We start from the raw sequence: 18,221 nt of genomic DNA on the forward strand, positions 1-18,221 counted from the left end.
GGTTGCTGGTTCAAATCGCGCCTACTGCGGTAGTACCCTTGAGCAAGGTACTTCCCTTTTATTTGCTCCTGTAAAATTAGCTGCATAAACGGGTAAACAACCGTAAGTTGCTCTGGGGAAAAGTGTCAACTGAATGAATACATGCGAACACGTCCTATTGTTGCAGCCTTGAACAAGGTATTTATTCCGAATAATATTTTAATAGCAAACGCTGAATAAATCCTTTAGTGCTCGCGCACTGTCTGTTGTACTAAAGTTAATATTGTAAGTGACCGCGGATAAAGGCAGCAGCCTGGAGCAGCGATTCGGCCTCGGAACTGTGAAGCTCCCGGCCGCACGGTGGCGCTGTTCAAATGCTACAGCACTAAGTGGGTGCAGTTTTACCGCGGCCTTTCTTTAAATCGTGTCGTCACTAGACGGTCAAAGGCCGAGTTTACATTTTTGAATCCGGTGTAGGCAGCCGCCCAGGAATGAAGAACTCATGCATTTACAACGGAGGGATTTATTAAAAATAATAGGTCTCTACCTTTACTTCTGTGAGGGCGTGCAGCAGTAGCCTGCAAATAATGTAAAATGTAAATGTAAACAGGGTTCTTGCGGGGAGAGATCATGTCGATATTCACGGGTTAGCCGCCGCCTCGTCGCTGTCCCCCTCCTGCACGGCTCGGGATCACCGATCAGTCAATGTAACACTAATTTTAATTCCTGGCAGGTAAGTGGAGGACGCAGAGTAGATATTAAGACGAAGTATAGCGAGAGATGTCATTCAGTCTCGGATCAGCTCACCCATAGTGAACAGGGTGCTAGACTAACTAGTGGTGGTAGCGTAGTGGTTAGTGCTACTGCTTTGGACCCCAACGTTGCAGGTTCGATCCCCTCCTCCTGCGGTACTTACCTCAATAAATTACTCCAGTAAAATTACCCAGATGTAATGTGCAAATAGATAAAAATAGCTTAACGTTGATTGTAAATCGCTGTGGAGAAAAGCATCAGGTTACGTATCATGATTCATCTCATCTCTGACACTGACTGAGTTCGTTCGAGAATTTTCGCTGCGACGTCAAGTTAGTGACTTACTAAACGTTTTTAAGTGACTGACACGAAATGTTTGAAATTTGGGAACAAATATAAAACGCTAAGTTAATGGTATGTAAGTGAGGTTTGGCCGTTTTCTAGTGAATTCGAGCAGCTTCTTGTCCCGTCTGTCTGTTCGTGGTTGTACCAGCAGCAGCAAGTCGTCCGTCTGTCTTTCCTCTTACACTTTTTTTAGTCTTGTTAAATGTACTTTTCTCTACATTTATTCATTCAGCTGTCGCTTTTCTCCAAATTGACTTGTTGTTCAGTTGTCTCAAGTCGCTTCTTTACTTGTTTCTCTGTTCAGTGCCACTACACTATTTCATGTTACTTACAATGTTAAGCTTTTTTATTTTAAAAAAGAAATAAAGAAAACTTACCCCTTTCTACAGCTTGATAATTTTATGGGCACACTTTCAGGGCCAGTATTGCTCAAATGTACTACACTGCTGGTGATGGGATTTGAACCTATGACCCTTGGGTCCAAAGGCAGCAGCACTAACCACTACACTACCAGCTGCCTCTGAAAGTAGAGCTTGTCCATTACTTTGGAGAAAAGCGTCTGCAACATGAATAAATGTGACTTTATTTTACTCATTGTAAATGTGGGCCACGGCTCTTTGGTGTGTTGATATAAAGCGCATTTCACACCAGTAACGCTGTGACCATATGTACATCTGACGCCCTTGTAGCAGGTCAGGATTCAGAGTGAAGAAGTGATGGATGCAGAGCTGCTGTTTGGCTGGAAGGCAGAACGGGAGGAGCTCAGGGCTGAGATTTCACAGCTGCAGGATGAGCTTGCTGAAAGTCAAGCTGAGAAGGAGGAGCTGCAATTGAGGGCCGAAGCTCTGACTGACAGGGTGAGGAGAAGGGTGCCTCCTCTCCGTGGTCTCTCTCACCTTCTGAATGTCTCTGGGTGCCAGTGGAATGCTGTGGTTCTGCTCTTCCCTGCAGCTGGCGCAGTCAGTGGACCCATCCCATTCTCTGTCAGTGCGCCTGGACAGCGAGCAGCGCGAGTGGAGGCGGAAACTGAGGGAGGGTCGGGAGCGAGAGGCTAGGCAGGCGCTGCTCATCCATAAACTGCAGAGCAAGGTCAGAGGTTGTGTCTCCTAAGGGGATGTGTGTGGTCGTTTTGTGTTACAGATGTTTCTCCGGCTTAAAGACAGTAAATGGGATTATGTGGTTTTAGGTACTGGAATATAAGGGACGCTTCCAGCAGCTGGAGCAGCAAGTTATTGCTGAAGAGAGAGAACTTCAGAAAAGAGAGGTAGTGAGAAGGGATGATGCAGCTATTGTCTTTATGATTGAAGTAAGACCAGAAGCATGCGCTCACGTCACATCAAGTTGACGTACGATTTTCTCCTTTGCTATGATGTATGAAGAAAAGGATCAGAGATGAACACAGTGATTCCCTGGAGAGTGCTCTCATCAGGCTCGAAGAAGAACAACAGAGGTGAGGGCAAAGAGAGACGGGTAGGCCCTAGAGCCAACCCTTGTGTTGTCCTGCAGACTTCTTTTGTGTAATAAATTAAAATCTGCTAGTACAAATAGGACTAAACAGATTTTTTTTTCTTTATTTGTTTCTCTGAGTAGAAGTGTGGGACTGGTGGAGCTGAATGCCCTCTTGCGAAGTCAACTCAGCCAGTCAGCCGAGGCTAATGTAGCTCTGAGGGAAGATCTGAGCAAACTGACTTCAGATTGGTCCAAAGCAGTGGAAGAGGCAGGTCTAAAGGAGATTGAGTGGCAGAAGGAAAAAGAGGTAAAAAAAAAAAAAAAAAAAAAAACATTTTAATTTTGCTGAAGTGGGATGTCACTCATTGTTTGACAGTGGTCAGCTGTATTATCTTTAAAAAAAAAAAAAATAAATCACCATTGTGATTATTTCTGTCTCTCTATGTGTCACCGGCTCCCAGCTCCTCGTGGGCCACATTGGCCAGGAACACACGCGACTGATGTCCCTTTGGAGAGGAGTGGTGAAGCTCAAACGCCAGTGTCACACGTTGAAGAGCGCCACCGACAGGTGAGGGAAGAGGCCTTGCAAGAGCAACAGCAGTTCTGTGGAGCTTTTTATGTGAGACTTTTCACAGTAGAGCTAACTGACCAATAGTTTGCATATCAACTCATAGGCTATCTGGGCTACTTTTTTTTCCCTTCAAAACCATATTTAGAATAACTGAAATACATGCATGTTGTATTAAAAAAGAAAGTTTAACATTTAAGTGTCTAACGTACTTTTGACCAGTGATCATACCAGTAATAATTCATTTTTGACCAGTGAACTATAAAACTGATTCATTATTAACTGTGGCTGGTGTTCTGTCTTCCTGCAGGGACCTATGGGAGCTCAGGGCAGAATTTTCTCGCCTCTCTTCATCTCTGCTCACCAGCTGTGGCTCTGTGAGCTCCAGTGTCATCCCAGGCCCTCCTCCCGCTGTCTCACCCTTTGCTACAGGAGCACCCCTCTGCCTGCAGGACCTGGAGTATGACCAGAGGGAGAAGGAACAAGTAGCAAAGCTCCAGGCCCACCATGAGATGGAGACCCAGGAGCTACGGGACAGGTTAGCAAATGGGCCGGAGAAACCAGTACTTCAGAACTAGCTGGTGTGTTTGAATTACCACTGCTTTCTTTTTCTCTAGACGTCACGCCATTTTCAATTTGTAATCAATATCAAGTTTGCAATATGAAGTCAGAAGGTTTTAGTTTTTTAGTGCTACGTGTTATTATGCATGTCTTCATTTTTAATGCGGCCTTGGTTGTGGTGTTTCAGGATCTCGGAGCTGTCGTCTTCTCTACAAGCCCAGGAAGCGCAGCAGAGGAGGTGGGATGAGGAGCAGGAGAGACTGCAAAAGAGGGAGGCTGAGAAGGAGCAGGAAAGGGAGAGAGAGCGAGAGAAGCACAGGGAAATAGAAAGACAACTGGAATCCACTCAGCAGGCAGTGCTTAAACTGGTAATAAATACATAAATATATTTGTTAGAAGCAATCTTTGGGAGAAACTGAATTCAGTGCAGAAAATACTGTTTTGTCCCTCAGTTAGATCTCACTGTTTTTATTGAATAATTAGTGTGGCAATGGCTAAAACTGATGTACATCTCACAGATAAATACAATGATCTTTGATACAATAGAATGAAAAATACAATGATCACCCCATTATGTATGTACAATGACCAGAGGGATACCACACGGTGCCACTGTAGCTAGACACGCAGAGAATCATGCATGTGGGCACACAGTGGCTAAGCGTTAGGCACAAATACACAGGAACGATCCCAATTGCTTCGCTCAGGTTTACAAACATACTCTTAGTGTATGGACATATACTGTACGTTGGTTTCCACTTTCGTTAGTCATTATAAAACCATTCATGATCATGCTTGGATAATCCACAAACACGAGAATCTTTACACAGATACCGAGAGAACGCTGCATGTTATTTCAGAAAAGTATACTTTCCTTGGCTGTTGTAGCAGTTTTTTCTCATACAGGACCCTATGATGTGAGGGCTCAGAGTACTTGGTTTGGTGCTGTTATAACCTTGTCTGTGGTTTCAGTGCTCACAGTGTGTTTGTGTTATGTCCCACCCAGTCCAAGATTCTCAGCTACCAACAGTTAGATGCGCCCAGCACCTCTTCGCTGTCACTGGCTGACTTGACTGGCGACAGTGTACCTGCTGTGCTCTCCATCATTGCTCGAGCTGAGACTGCCCTCCAATGGAGACAGCAGGAACTGCAGGTGGAACTGATCATATTTGAGAAAATGGAAGAGCAAAAACAATCATGTATAAAGTCTTTTCATAACAATCATTATCACCTATACCTTAAAAATTCAATAAAGGTCACTGTGCCATTTGAATTTTTCAAGTTCTGCTTACACAGAAGTACGTTATGTTGCTTCTAACCCTCAGGAGGTAGAAGTGACTATGCAAAGGCTCAGGGAGGAACGCGAGACCCTAGAGCAGCAAATTAGATTCTCGGAAAAGGATGCAGAGGAGCTTCATGAACGTCTTCATCAATCACAGCAGGAGCTGAGGCACACCCAAGAAATACTGAACAGGTAGGCGCTGTTGTTCTGTTGTTCATAAACCCCTCTGATCTCGATTCGCTTACAGTTTAAAAAAAAAAAAAACCATGAGATTCCACCCTGAATGAGCATAACAACAGAGGTTCACAGGTTGTCTCATCTCGTGTAACAGTAAGAAAGAGATGGTGCACTCTCTGAGGAATCAACTGGAAGAGATGACCAAGCATGCTGAAGAGCTGAAGAAGGAGAGTGATCTTCTCAGATATCAATTAAAAAGTGAAGAGGAGGAAAAGAGGGAGCTGGAGAGAGAATGGAAGAAGCGGTAATTATTTATCTTTGCTTTCATCCAATGAGTATGCCATTGTATTGTAACTTAAGTGGAGACAGCAAATAACATAGCAGTTAGAGCGGTCTCTTTGCAGTTGGAAAACCCAGGCTCAAATTCCACCTCCTATTGCAATACTTAGCTCTATAAAAGGATAAATGGCAATAAGTTGCTTAGTATAGACACCTAGCATTATAAGTTGTTCTCTAGAGAAACATGTGCTAAATAAAATAATAATAGAATGCAGCTGTGTGAGGAAAATCTACTGTTGATTACCATCACTATGTTTCTTTAGTGTACCTAAAGGAAAGTATGTATATCCGTGTTAGTTTATTTTGTGTGATTTTCATTGCACTTGTGTGTGTCTGTGTCAGCGTGGAGACACACCTGAGGGACACTGCACAGTTCAGTGAGAGAGAAGCACAGTGTCAAAAGGAGATACACTCCCTCCAGGAGGCACTGGAGAGGGAGCGGCTGGCTTGTGCAGTAGCTGAAGAGGAAATCAGCAGCACCAGGAATGCTTTGATTCAAGTAAGATACCGCCTTCTCTCTTAATCTGCTTCATCTCAGATTTTTCATATTGTTATAATCATTTTTAGCGTTGTTTTGCATCCATGCAGGACTAATATATAAATGAGAAAGCGGTCTTCACTGTTGGTTATCATTTTTGGCTGTCTGATGTTTCTCTCCTGTTTATTCTCTGATTGTCTTCCCATTTTTTTTCCTCATAGTGGGTTTTGTGTACTCAGTCATTCTTCCCTGCGTTCACTTGATTTTTCTCTGTACTCATAGGCTCGCGAGTCAGCCCTAGCCCTGTCCACCAGTCAAACTCAGCTCATGCGAGAGGTCTCAGAGAGTCAAGATGCCCTGGAGAAGATGGCTGCCTTAAATGAGGCCCTGGCAAGCGACAAGCGTGATCTCAACGCTCGCATGCTGCAGGTCTGGCTCTAACAGTGGACCTTGGCGCGCAGCATGCACTTCACTTTTACATATTGATATGTAATTGAATTTATTTCTGTCACTCATACAACCCTTTTCTCTGTATTTTAAAACTATATTATTGCACTTGGAATGTCTTCTGTTGTGCATGTGGAAATATATGGCTATTAGGCTATTTTTCATTTGTTTACTTTTTTGTAAATAAATAGGATTTAATTTTCGAGTAACGTACCCAACACTGACTGTATTAGACAAAATGGCATTTCATTGGTTTCAGCTGAAATTTCAGATACATTTTCTTCATTCTTCAGCGGGAAACAGAGCTATCAGATGCCATTTCGTGCCTTCATAGTTCAGAATCAGAGGTCATAGCCATGCAGAAAGAACTAAAGATGGTGTCCAAAGAACTGACAGAATTAAGGTGTGTGTTTATTTTTTGTCACTTTGCTTTTGTCATTTATCATGGCAATTTTTACTGAATGTTTCTGTCCATATTTAAAATGTATTGCACATATCTGTGTAGAATATACTGATGAAAGAGCCTAGCATTTTAACGGATGTCAAGATTAGTTGTGGAATTTTAATTTGGCAGTGTTATCAACAGTGAAAGAAAAACTGGGACTTTTTGCAGGGCTCATAGGAGTGTGGACCTGGACTTACTGTTGCAGTCAGAGGAGAGAGAGAAGGAGCTGGAAAAAGATATAGAAAGGCTGAAAGTAGAGCGAGAAAGTGAGGTCAGCATATTGATGGAGGACAAGGAGAAGGATGCACAAAGACTTGAGGAGGTAGAGTGAGCATGGTACAAAAATGGAGTGACTGTACTGTTTTTATCTGCTCTTTATATATCTGCTTTACATTTCATTATTGTATATGCATTCATTAAAAATGTTGAAAACTATGTGAAACTGTCTATTGCTTATGATAAAACTAATAAGTTTTTTGCCCTTATATGTAGTTAGGGTATTTTAAGACTTCTTGGTTTAACAGTTAACCTTATTTTTATGTGTGTCTGGGTCAGCTGACACAACTGCACAGTACAGTGTGTAAGGAGCTGCAGAGTGCACAAGCGGAGCTAGTTCACGTGCAGGAGCAGCAGAAACGGGTGGAGCGGGAGAGGGAAGACCTGCTGAGGGAAGGCGAGAGAACGGAAGCCAGGGTAGCTGCCCTGGAACAAGAGAGGGCAGAGCTGGAGCAGGACCAAAAGGAACTCAGGTGACCTGGAAGTGCAGAGTACCTTCTTCTTGATACAGCTACACATGGGACTTTTCTCACGGTGCCAGATATGCATTTCTGAGTTGAAGTGTGAGCAGTGATTCAGCAACAGTACATATGTAAGAATGCTGTCCCAAGAGGGGTTGTCCATGTAGAGATATTCAAGGTTGGACTGAAGGCGTGTGATGATCACTGTGTATGTGACTATACCTGCCTTGCCTTCAGATCCCTTGCTGCCTCCCTGCAACAACAGCTTGCCCAGACTCAGGAGCAAATCTCTGGTTTGGAGGTACATGGGGGCCAGCTGGAGGTGCAGGTGCAGACACTGCTGCAGACTAAAGAAGTGCTGCAGGGTAAGACAGGTTCCCTATCTATAGGTTATCGAATTATCCCACCATCTGGATTGTTTTTCCTTGCATCAAAATTAAGAAAATTCATTTACTCAAGATCAAGTTATATGGCTGCACATCTATTGATTTAGGACTTGAATAACTGAAGAGTCACTGGTTCAAAATGGAGTTGCTGTTGAAATCTTGACAAAAGATACTACTCAATTGCTGTCAAAGATCTGAGTGTTGTATAAACAGTTAAAATATGACACACCTGCATTTTGCCAGAATTAGTATCTGATAAGCAATTGATTATAATAATAATATAGACAAAGTACAGACTTGATATGTTTTGTACCTGTGCTAAATATGTCCTAGCTATGGCAGAAAGAATTTGTTCATGTTCTGAAATTGAGCGACTTGTACACAAGGGAAAGTGAGGAAAAAGAAAATGGCACAAAAGAAACCGCAACCATTACAGGAATTTCTTTTGATTAAAATAGTGATTGTGTATTCAAAACAAAGTGAGAATGCAAAAGAACCAGAACTGTGCAAGGGGAAATTGATGAGGGCTTGCCTTACTTATGGCTTCGCTCAGATTCAGTAATTTTAAAGAGGTTTCAGTGTTGGGATAATTCAAATTCATGTTTATATCTGTTAAATGGTTTATGTGTGTACTGCTGTCTTATCCTTGATGTTATTTTCTGGGTTTTTGTTACCCTGGCTGTAGGAGAGATTCATTGTCTCCGTGGGGAACTGGAAGGGGAGGCAGCCCAAAGAGCTGAGGAGAAGCAACGTGAACAAGAAGAGAGAGAGCAGAATTACAGAGAATTGAAGAGCAGACAAGCAGAGGTTGAGAGATTACAGGCAGAAGTGGACCAGGCAGCTGAACTGCACAAAAGACTAGAGGAAGATTGGGCACAGGAGAGAAATAAGTGGCAGAGAGATCGGGAGACCTTGAGCTCAGAGCTGGGACAGCGAGATGGAGAGCTGGAGGCACTGAAGCACAGGGTGGAGGGATTACTGATGGAGATGCAAGAGATTTCTGGCCAACTGGAGGACAGGAATAAAGAAGTGGAGAGACTCTTGGCCCAGCATGGGGCAGAACAGAGAGCACTTGAGTTCAAGGCAAGTGAGGCTAGGGATGAGGTAGAGTTATTGAAGCAAAAAGCATGTGAGGCAGAGAGGCGTAGGGAGGCGTTGAGTCTAAGACTAAAAGAGCGGGAGAGTGAGGGATTGAGGGCAAAGAAACGAGATTGGGAGAAGATGGCAGAAATTCTCAAAGAGAAAGAATTAGAAGTAAGAAAAAGGGATGATGAAATTGGGCAGCTGAAGACCAATCTGGAAACAGAGAAGGAAAGACTCAAAGATGAAGTACAAAAAACAAGGATACTGCAGGATAAGGTAGCTGTCCTGGAAGAACTAAATTTACAGCTAACGGAGAGCAACAGATTAAAGAAAGCGGAGGAGGAGGAAGAATTGCGGAAGAGGGAGGTAGAACAAACAGAGAGAGAAAAAACCCTAAAAGAAAAACTGGGGCAGCGGGAGGCAGAGCTAGGTCAGCTGACAGACAAGGTTCAGGAGCTAGAGAGGGAGAGTGTGGAGAATGGTACAAAGCTCAATGTGTTAAAGGAAAAGTTGGAAAGTCACATGGAGTTGTTGAAACAGAGGGATGAAGAATTGGACATTTTGAGAAAGACTATACGGAAGGAAGATGAAATGGATGCTAGGCTACAGCAGCAGGAGGAGGAAATAAGGAGACTGAGAGAGAAATTACAGGCGCTAGAATTTTTAGAACAAGAACTTAGTGGTCAGCTCAAAGAAACCGAGTCAATACTGGAGAAAGAGAGGGGTTTACGCAGAAAGAAAGAAGAAGAGCTTTTAGACAAAATCCAAGACTTAATAGCAGCAGAAGGAGAGAGGGAGAGAACACAGCAAATAGCACAGGAAGCAGGTGAAAGGAGAATAAAGCTAGAGAAGAACCTGGAGAAATGGAAACAGATAGCAAAAGAAAGAGAGGGAGAGGTGGAAAGGCTTACACAGGTCCTGCTGCAGAGAGACCAGGAGGTGCTAGAGGCAGCAGGAGGCAGGGAAAGAGTACAGAAGACACTGAATGAGCAAGAGAAGGAGCAGGAGAAGTTGATGTTCCAGTTGGAAGAAAAACGTGCTGAAGTGGACAGGCTGAAGGCCAGGATGGAGGAACTGCAGAAAGAAAAGCGACTCTTGCTAGAGGAGAGAGGCAGCCAAGTGGAAAAGCTGGGAAGTCAGGTTAGGGAGCTGGAGGATGCTAGAGAGTGTCTTGCCTCTGAGCTGAGAAGAAAAGAGCGAGAAGTCGAATCCCTAAAAAATGAAGTAGACAGAGTGACAAGAGAAAAAGAAAAGGCAGGTTCAACTTTAAGACAGTCTGAGGAAGAGTTGGAGGAGGCAAGAGACAAAGTAGAAGATATGGAAACTCATCTAACAACATTGAGGAAAGAAATAGTGGAACTTACAAATGTTCAAGATCATGCCAGAATGGTTATTAAGGAAAGGGAAAATGAAAACCATCTGATACAAGAAAGACTGAAAATTTGCACACAGGAGAAATCTAGCTTGAAAGAACTCTTGGAGGAAAGCAAAAATGAGGTACATAATCTGAGAGCCCTTCTACAGGAAAAGATGGAGGACATGATGAAAGTTCAGCAACATGAAGAGGAACTATCAAGACAGAAAGAGAGACTGCGTGAGCTGGAATTGTTAGAACAAATACTTTCAAATCAACTGAAGGAAACAGAGTCCATTCTAGACAAGGAAAGGAGTCTACGCAGAAAGAAGGAAGAGGAGCTTCTGGACACAATCCAGGATTTGACAACAGCAGAAAGACAGAGGGAGACTGAGAGGAAAGTAGCAGAGGAAGCAGAAGAAAGGAAGGTGAAGCTGGAGAAGGATGTGGAGAGGTGGAAACGGATAATGAAGGATAGAGAAGGTGAGATGGAGAAAATTTCACAGCTGTTGTTGGAGAAGCAGAGAGAAGTGGAGGAGGCTGCAGAAAAGGTGGAAAGATTGGAGAAGGCCCTGAATCAAAAGGACAGGGAGCAGGAGGAACTAATCTTCCAGCTGGGAGTGCAAAAGACTGAGATGGAAAGGCTCAGAACCAGAGTGGAAGAACTGCAGAGAGAACAGCATGTCTGGCTGGAGGCGAGGGGGTCCCAGGTGGAGAAGCTGAGGTGTCAGGTAAGGGAGCTGGAGGATGAAAGAGACCATCTTGTAGCTGAGCTAAAGAGGAAGGAACGAGAGACTGGAGCTCTGAAAAGTGAGACAGAAAAAGTGAGGAGAGAAAAAGAGAAAGCAAGCTCTTCTTTAAGACAGACAGAGGAAGAGTTAAATGAGGCAAGAGAAAAACTAGACTCAATGGAAACCCATCTTGGAGCACTGAGGGAGGAAGTGGTGAAGGTTAAATGTGCTCGAGACCAAGCAAAACAACAAGTTAAGGAGAAAGAAGAAGAGATCCAGGAGATGCATCAGGTTTTGAAATCCACAGTGCAGGAGAATGCTACTCTAAAAGAATTCCTGGAAGAAAACCACGATGAGGGAGAAAAGTTGAAGATCCTCCTTCAAGTGAAGACTGAGGAACTATTGAAGCTTCAGAAAAATGAAGAGGAGCTCTCTAAACAGAAAGAGATGCTGCAGCAAATGGAATTATCACAACAAGAACTTACCAGCAAACTCAATGAAACAGAACTTATCTTGGCAAAGGAAAGGAATCTGTGCAGAGAGAAAGATAAAGAACTACTGGAAAAGATCCAAGATCTTACAGTAGCACAGAAGGAGATGGAAAGAGAACGGAAAGTGGCAGAGGAAGCAGATGAAACAAGACAGAAGCTGGAGAAAGATGTGGAGAGATTAAGAATGATCATAAAGGAGAGAGAAGGTGAGGTGGCGAGGATTTCACAACAATTGTTGGAGAAGCATGGAGAAGTAGAGGAGGCTGCAGAAGAGATGGAAAGATTGCAGAAGGCCCTGAATCAGAAAGCCAAGGATGAGGAGGAACTGGTCTTCCAGATGGGAGTGCAGAAGACTGAGATGGAGAGGCTCAGAACTAGAGTAGAAGAACTGCAGAAAGAACAGCATGTCTGGCTGGAAGAGAGAGGGACCCAGGTGGAGAAGCTGAGGTGTCAGATGAAGGAGCTGGAAGATGAAAGAGACCATCTTGCAGCTGAGCTAAGGAGGAAGGAGCGAGAGGTCGGAGTTCTGAAAAGTGAGGCAGAAAGAGCGAGGAGTGAAAAGGAGAAGGCAAGGTCGTCTTTAAGACAGTCAGAGGAAGAGTTGAAGGATTCAAGAGAGAAAGTAGAAGATATGGATACCCACTTAGCAACACTAAGGAAAGAAGTAGTAGAGCTAATAAATGCTCGAGATCAGGCCAGATTGGATGTTAAGGAAAGAGAAAATAAGAACCATATTGTGCAGGAGGGGTTGAAAGTTATCATGCAGGAGAATGCTCACCTGAAGGAACTCCAGGAGGAACACAAAAATGAGGTAGAGAAGCTGAGGGTCCTCCTGCAGGAAAAGGTGAAGGAGATGATGAAGCTTCAGCAACATGAAGAGGAACTATCAAGACAGAAAGAGAAACTGCAAGAGCTAAAATTGTTAGAACAAAAACTCTCAAACCAACTGAAGGAAACAGAGTCCATTCTAGACAAGGAGAGGAGTCTAAGCAGAAAGATTGAAGAGAATCTTCTGAATAAAATCCAGGAGTTGGGAACAGCTGAGAAAGAGCAGGAGAGACAGAGGAAGGTGGCAGAGGAAGCAGATGAAAGGAGGGAGAAGCTGGAGAAGGATGTGGAGAGGTGGAAACAAATGGTAAAAGACAGAGAAAATGAGATAGAGAAAATTTCACAGCTGTTGTTGGAGAGGCAGGGAGAAGTGGAGCGGACCACACTTGAGAGAGAAGGATTGCAGAAGGCTCTGAATCAGAAGGAGAAAGAGCTTCTAGAAAAGATCCAGGATCTTTCAGAAGCACAGAAACTGGAGAAAGATGTGGAGACATTGAGGTGGATTGCGAAAGAGAGAGAAGATGAGGTGGAGAGCATTTTGCAACAGTTGTTGAGGACACAAAGAGAAATGGAAGAAGTAGCTGCAGTAAGGGATGGACTGCAGAAGGCACTGAATCAGAAGGACAGGGAGCAAGAGAAGCTCTTATTCCAACTAGAAGAACAGAAGGTTGAGACAGAGGGACTCAGAAGCAAAGTAGAGGAACTGCAGAGAGGACAGTGTATCTGGTTAGAGGAGAGAGGAAGTCGGGTGGAGAAACTGGGGCATCAGGTTAGGGGACTGGAAGAAGAAAGGGATTACCTTGCCGCTGACCTAAGGAAGCAGGAGCGAGAGATATGGGCACTGAAGAGTGAGTTAAACAGAGTAAGGAATGAAAAGGAGAAGGCAGGGTCCTCTATGAGACAGTCTGAGGAGGAGTTGAGCAGGGCAAGAAAGAAGATAGAAGCAATTGAGACCCAGCTAGCAATACTTACAGAAGAGGTGGTTGAACTTACAGAAGCTCGAGATCAAGCCAGAAAGAAGGTTAAGGATAGAGAAGGGGAGATGCAGAAAATGTGTGAAGGATTGAAAGCTGGAGTGCAGGAAATAGCTACCTTGAAAGAACTTTTGGAGGAAAGCAACTATGAGGGAGAGAAGCTGCGTTCCCTCCTCCAAGAGAAAAAGGAAGAGCTGATGAAGGCCAGAGGTAAAAGTTTACAAGGCATTAGAGAAGAGTTGGAGGAGCTTCGTGGCAGGAACAGGATCCTAGAGCAAGAGAAGCAGGAGCTTGAGAACCAGCTTCAGAGACAGACAGAATTCTGGAAGGATGGAATCCGAGAGAAAGAGGAGACAGGGATGCAGTGGATAAAGATGGAGGAAGAGTTGAAAGCTGCTTTGAGAGAGGGGGGAGAAGAACTAGTGAGGAGTAGAGCAAAGTTGAATGTTTTGGAGGAGGAGAAGCGGAAGCTCAACACTTTGGTGGTTGAGAAAAGCAATGAGGTGTCAGTATTAAATTACAGCATGAAGGAGATAAAGAGAGAGCTGGAGGGGGTGAGAAATGAAAAGGAGGAGGATACTCACATGTGGAAGCAAAAAATGAATGCACTGAAAACTGAGTCGGAGGAGAAAATATGTCTGATGATTAACAGGATGAAGGAGGAGGAAGGACACATGAAGAGAGAGTTGGAGGAGCAAGTTCGTATGGTTACCGAAATGCTGACCCAGAAGGATAGAAAGATAGAGGGAATAAGAGAGCAAATGGAGAGGAGTGAGAAGAAACAGGAGAGACTGAAAAGAGCTGTGGAAGAAAGGGAGGGACAGGTAGAATTGTTGAAAACAATGCTGAGCAATAGGGAGAGTGATATGGAAAGACTTCAGGGCCTTTTGGAGGACAGGACTAGAGATACCAAGGTCCTCAAGGAAAAGGTAGAGGAGCTCAAAATGGATCTGCAGAAAGAAAAAGAGAAAGTGATGGAAGAAAGGAGAGGAGAGAGAAGTGAGGTAATTGAGGAAAAGAAAGGACAGGAGCAGCAGAAGAAAAATATGGAGAAAGGCAAAAAAGAATGGGTTGAGAAGGAAATGGAGAAGGAGGTATTACAGGAGGCAAAGAGAAGATTGGAGGAGGAAAAGGAAAGGTTGACAGAACAACTGAAGAGGGAGCAGGAGGAGGGAGAAAGATGGAAGAGCAAGGCAAAGATGTTTGAAGGAGAAATGGAAAAAATATTGTCAGGAATGAAAGGGGATGAATGGCAGTCCCAAACTGTTTCAGCAGATGAGTGCGGTGCACCAAAGGGTGACTCTGTGAGCAGGCTGAGGGAGCGAGTGTCCACTTTCCTTTTGGAAAGAGAGGAGAACCTTAGACTTTTGAAAGAAAGAGAGTTTGAGGTGTATGTACTTAAGGAGAGAGTGGAGGAGATGAGCAGGGACAGGCAGCGGATCCGAACAGCGCTGGAGGAGACTGAAGCTTCCCTGGTCCAGTACCGTGACAGAGCAAAAAAGCTGGGAAGGTGCCAGAGATGCAAGCAAGAGACTATCTCAGAAGCAACACGTACTCAGGTCAGTCAAGCCCACTCTACCCTTGGTACCACCATGGGTTGGTTAATGTCCTTCAGCTGGAAGCAGAAAATTGAAAGTTTTGCTTAAATATTGTCCCGTACAGTAGCTATTCTGAAGTTTAGCTGTGCAGATGGGTACAAAACGAATATCGCTTCATGAAGTATGCAGTCTTAGAGGTTATTGATAAAAAACAGAAATGCAAACACACACACATTTATATTTAATGTATCAACTTAAAACTTATTAGTATTTTGCAAGATGTGATTAGATTGCAAATTTCTTAGATTTTTGTAATGTTTATTTTCAATGTGTTTCTCTTGCTGCTGATTTGTGGATGAATTGTGGTCTCTGTTGCCATGTGGACAGGAAGAGGGCCAAGGAGGACCAATAGGAAAGGAGCCACCAGATGTCGCTGTGCTGCAGGAGCGCCTGTCAGCCATGCAGCAAGTGGTAGCACAGCTGGAGTTTGACCAGAAGGAGCTCCAGGCCAGAAATGTCCAGCTTGAGCAGCGTATTCGGAGACTGAGGTCGGAGAGGGGGCAGCTAAGGGAGACGCTGACACAGGTAAGTGATGGAAGACGTCAACCATTTTATGACTGGCCATATGTTGCAAAAGGTCTATCCTGCCGTTATCACCTAATCCATAGGTTTTCAGTTTATGGCTGACACCAGGAGAATTTTTCTTTTTTTTTTTTTTGTTCCAACCAAAGATGACCCATCTGATCGACCTTAAGGAATTAATGCATTTCATTCCCCTCCTGAACTCTTATTTGTATAAAAAAAAAAAAAAAACTGGGTACATTTGCCCGATTCAGCCACTCAGGATTTTAAAATCTCTGGACTTCCATTGCCTTGATCTAATCAGTTGTATTTGTCTCTATGTATCTGATTTGGTCCTCAGGTGGAACAAGAGAGAGTTAAATTGCATCATCAACTGTCACATTTAGAGTCTGACACTAAGGTGAGCTCCAAAGTCCAGGTCAGCTACATGTAGTCTCTCATGTTTAGTATTTGCACATTGTGATGTATAAGGACTATATACATATATTGTGGGTTTTTCTTGTTGTATGTCTAGGAGACAAAGTCTGGTCTCTTAAAAGAAAAGGACGATGAGGAGATGAGGCAGCTGAGGGCTCGTGTGATAGAGCTGGAGGAACAGGTAAGATAGTGATCTGTGCAGTACAGTAATGCTAGCTGTTACCTTCAGTTGTAGAAAATCTGTTTTGTCTAACACCTATTCTTCAAATACATAGTTAAGTAACTGTTTTCCACCTTTCTTCTGATTTCCTAGGTGCATTTGCTAAGGCTAACTTTAGCCGCAGATCATAAGGAAAGGGCAGAGTTTATTGAACAGTCCTCTAGAAACAATCAATGGTTGGGCTCTTTGAGGCAGGACTTAAGCAACTCTTTGGCTGTGGTCTCGCAAAGTCCTCTCCCCTCCGTCCTAGCGGCTGAGACACTGCGACTGGACAGGAGTGTGAGGGAGGAGGAGCTGCGACTGTCTCTCAGCTTGACTTAATGCCTTAGTGAAATGTTATTTTATAATTGACATTTGTTTTTTAAAACATTGTTATTATGTGACAGGAACTAACTGACATGTTACTGGTATGCAGTGTTACTTATTTTTAAGCTCTGAAACAAGGGTATCAAAAATATTGAAGGACTTGCAATATTTAACTAGTTTGTACATAGAAATACAAAGGCAGCTTAAAACACTGTTTTTATACTTGTATTTTTTTTATTCATGTAACAAACATTAAATTATACTTTCAGACTTTCTCTACTACAATTTTGTTGGCATATATTTTCAAAAGTTTATTTTTCCAGGCATGTACTTGGCACAAAGAAATTCTTAATGGTTCAAGTAAATAAGGCAGCTGCAATCAAAATTATTTTTGCTGAGATGTACGTCGTTTTGGAGAAAGCGTCTGCTAAATTAATAAATGTAAATGTGTAATCCATAAATGCTGGTCATTGTTTCGGATGGAAAAAATTATAAATCAGATTTTTGAGCTGTTTGGGGGAATGTTTTACATTTTTATGGAATTTAACCTGCGGGAAAACATTGATATATAAATTGACATCACTGCAGTTAAGCAGAGATGTCTGTGTCCTTATTGCATTTGCCATAATTAGGCTGGGGGGGGGGGGGGGGGGTAGACCACCAAGTACACCCCACTTTTCCAGCTGGTTGGGAAATTCTTGATAATTATACACAAATTAAGATTATATTGTGTATGTATTGTTTGCTATTTTACAGATTTTTTTTTTCCTCGAATACATAGGTACAATTAAATTACAGATGAGATGGCTAACGATGAAGTTACTGTACTTGAAATAACAGCACTTAAACACTTACCTAAGGTGGGGGGCTGCTGTAACAATGGGGCAGTAAGTACTGTAGTGAAGAGCATGTACTTGCAATGTAAAAGATTGCAGGTACAGCTCCCACTTCCCGTTAATGAGCCACCAGAGAGGAACTCGCTATGAATTACTCTACTCGAAGAATGAGGTCTTCCAATGGGTCAAACATTGTAAGTCCCATTCAATAAATGCTCTGTCAGTAATAAATTACAATATTGCAATACTGGTCGTTTTTACTATGGGCTGAATTTTAAATAGGTGAAACCACTGATGGGAACCCGCGGATTGTCGGTAATTAACAGACTCGCATGGCTACAATAAGCTCCGCACAACCCAAATTCCTGGGCCACGGACCTTTTTAATAAGCCGACGGATGAAAGCTGCAAAAAATAATTTGAGAAAATTTTGCACTTGGTTTATTACACAGTTATATCACAGATAGTAAGTGTATTACTATAAAAATACTGCTTAATAAATCTATTTATGAAACTAGTCACTATGTATTAACTAATCATTTACATTACAATAAAACAGTAATTGGCATTTTTCCACTGTCTTTCAATGTTATTTTTAGATTTTATCTAACACTTATTTTCAAAGCAAGCTTGCGCTTCACGGACCCTCTGAAGCCCACGCGCGAATCCCAAAGCGGTCCACTGACCCCGGGTTCCGAAGTTCTGCCGTCACACGTGAGAAAACGCGCCCGCGCGACGAACGATGGTCCGCCCTTATATAGTATGTGTCGCGGGCGCGAGTGCGCAGCTAGTAGGCGCTGTGCCGGTTTGCGGGAGGGAATGAGTGGGACGAGGCAGGGCCCCCCCCTCCTCATACAGTCACAGAGCCCCACGGTGGGGTCCCACAGACGAGCCACGTCCCTAACCGCCGCGTCTG

General features: G+C 43.4%; 1 protein-coding gene across 1 annotated transcript; it reads left to right on the forward strand.

The window, feature by feature from the left end:
- The first annotated feature begins 424 nt into the window (after positions 1-424).
- On the forward strand, positions 425-17,019 carry LOC108920660 (centrosome-associated protein CEP250). Its single transcript, XM_018729563.2, has 23 exons — positions 425-712; positions 1,767-1,934; positions 2,029-2,166; positions 2,264-2,341; positions 2,457-2,527; positions 2,668-2,833; positions 2,988-3,094; positions 3,405-3,632; positions 3,843-4,023; positions 4,662-4,808; positions 4,981-5,129; positions 5,269-5,418; positions 5,796-5,952; positions 6,214-6,360; positions 6,672-6,781; positions 6,992-7,145; positions 7,379-7,572; positions 7,798-7,925; positions 8,632-14,966; positions 15,333-15,530; positions 15,868-15,927; positions 16,042-16,125; positions 16,258-17,019. The coding sequence occupies exons 2-23, from the start codon at positions 1,794-1,796 to the stop codon at positions 16,483-16,485; spliced, it is 9,351 nt and encodes a 3,116-aa protein (XP_018585079.2). The 5' UTR covers positions 425-712; positions 1,767-1,793; the 3' UTR covers positions 16,486-17,019.
- The last annotated feature ends 1,202 nt before the right edge of the window (positions 17,020-18,221 follow it).

Source organism: Scleropages formosus, chromosome 12 (assembly GCF_900964775.1).
Source record: "Scleropages formosus chromosome 12, fSclFor1.1, whole genome shotgun sequence".
Classification (NCBI taxonomy): domain Eukaryota; kingdom Metazoa; phylum Chordata; class Actinopteri; order Osteoglossiformes; family Osteoglossidae; genus Scleropages; species Scleropages formosus.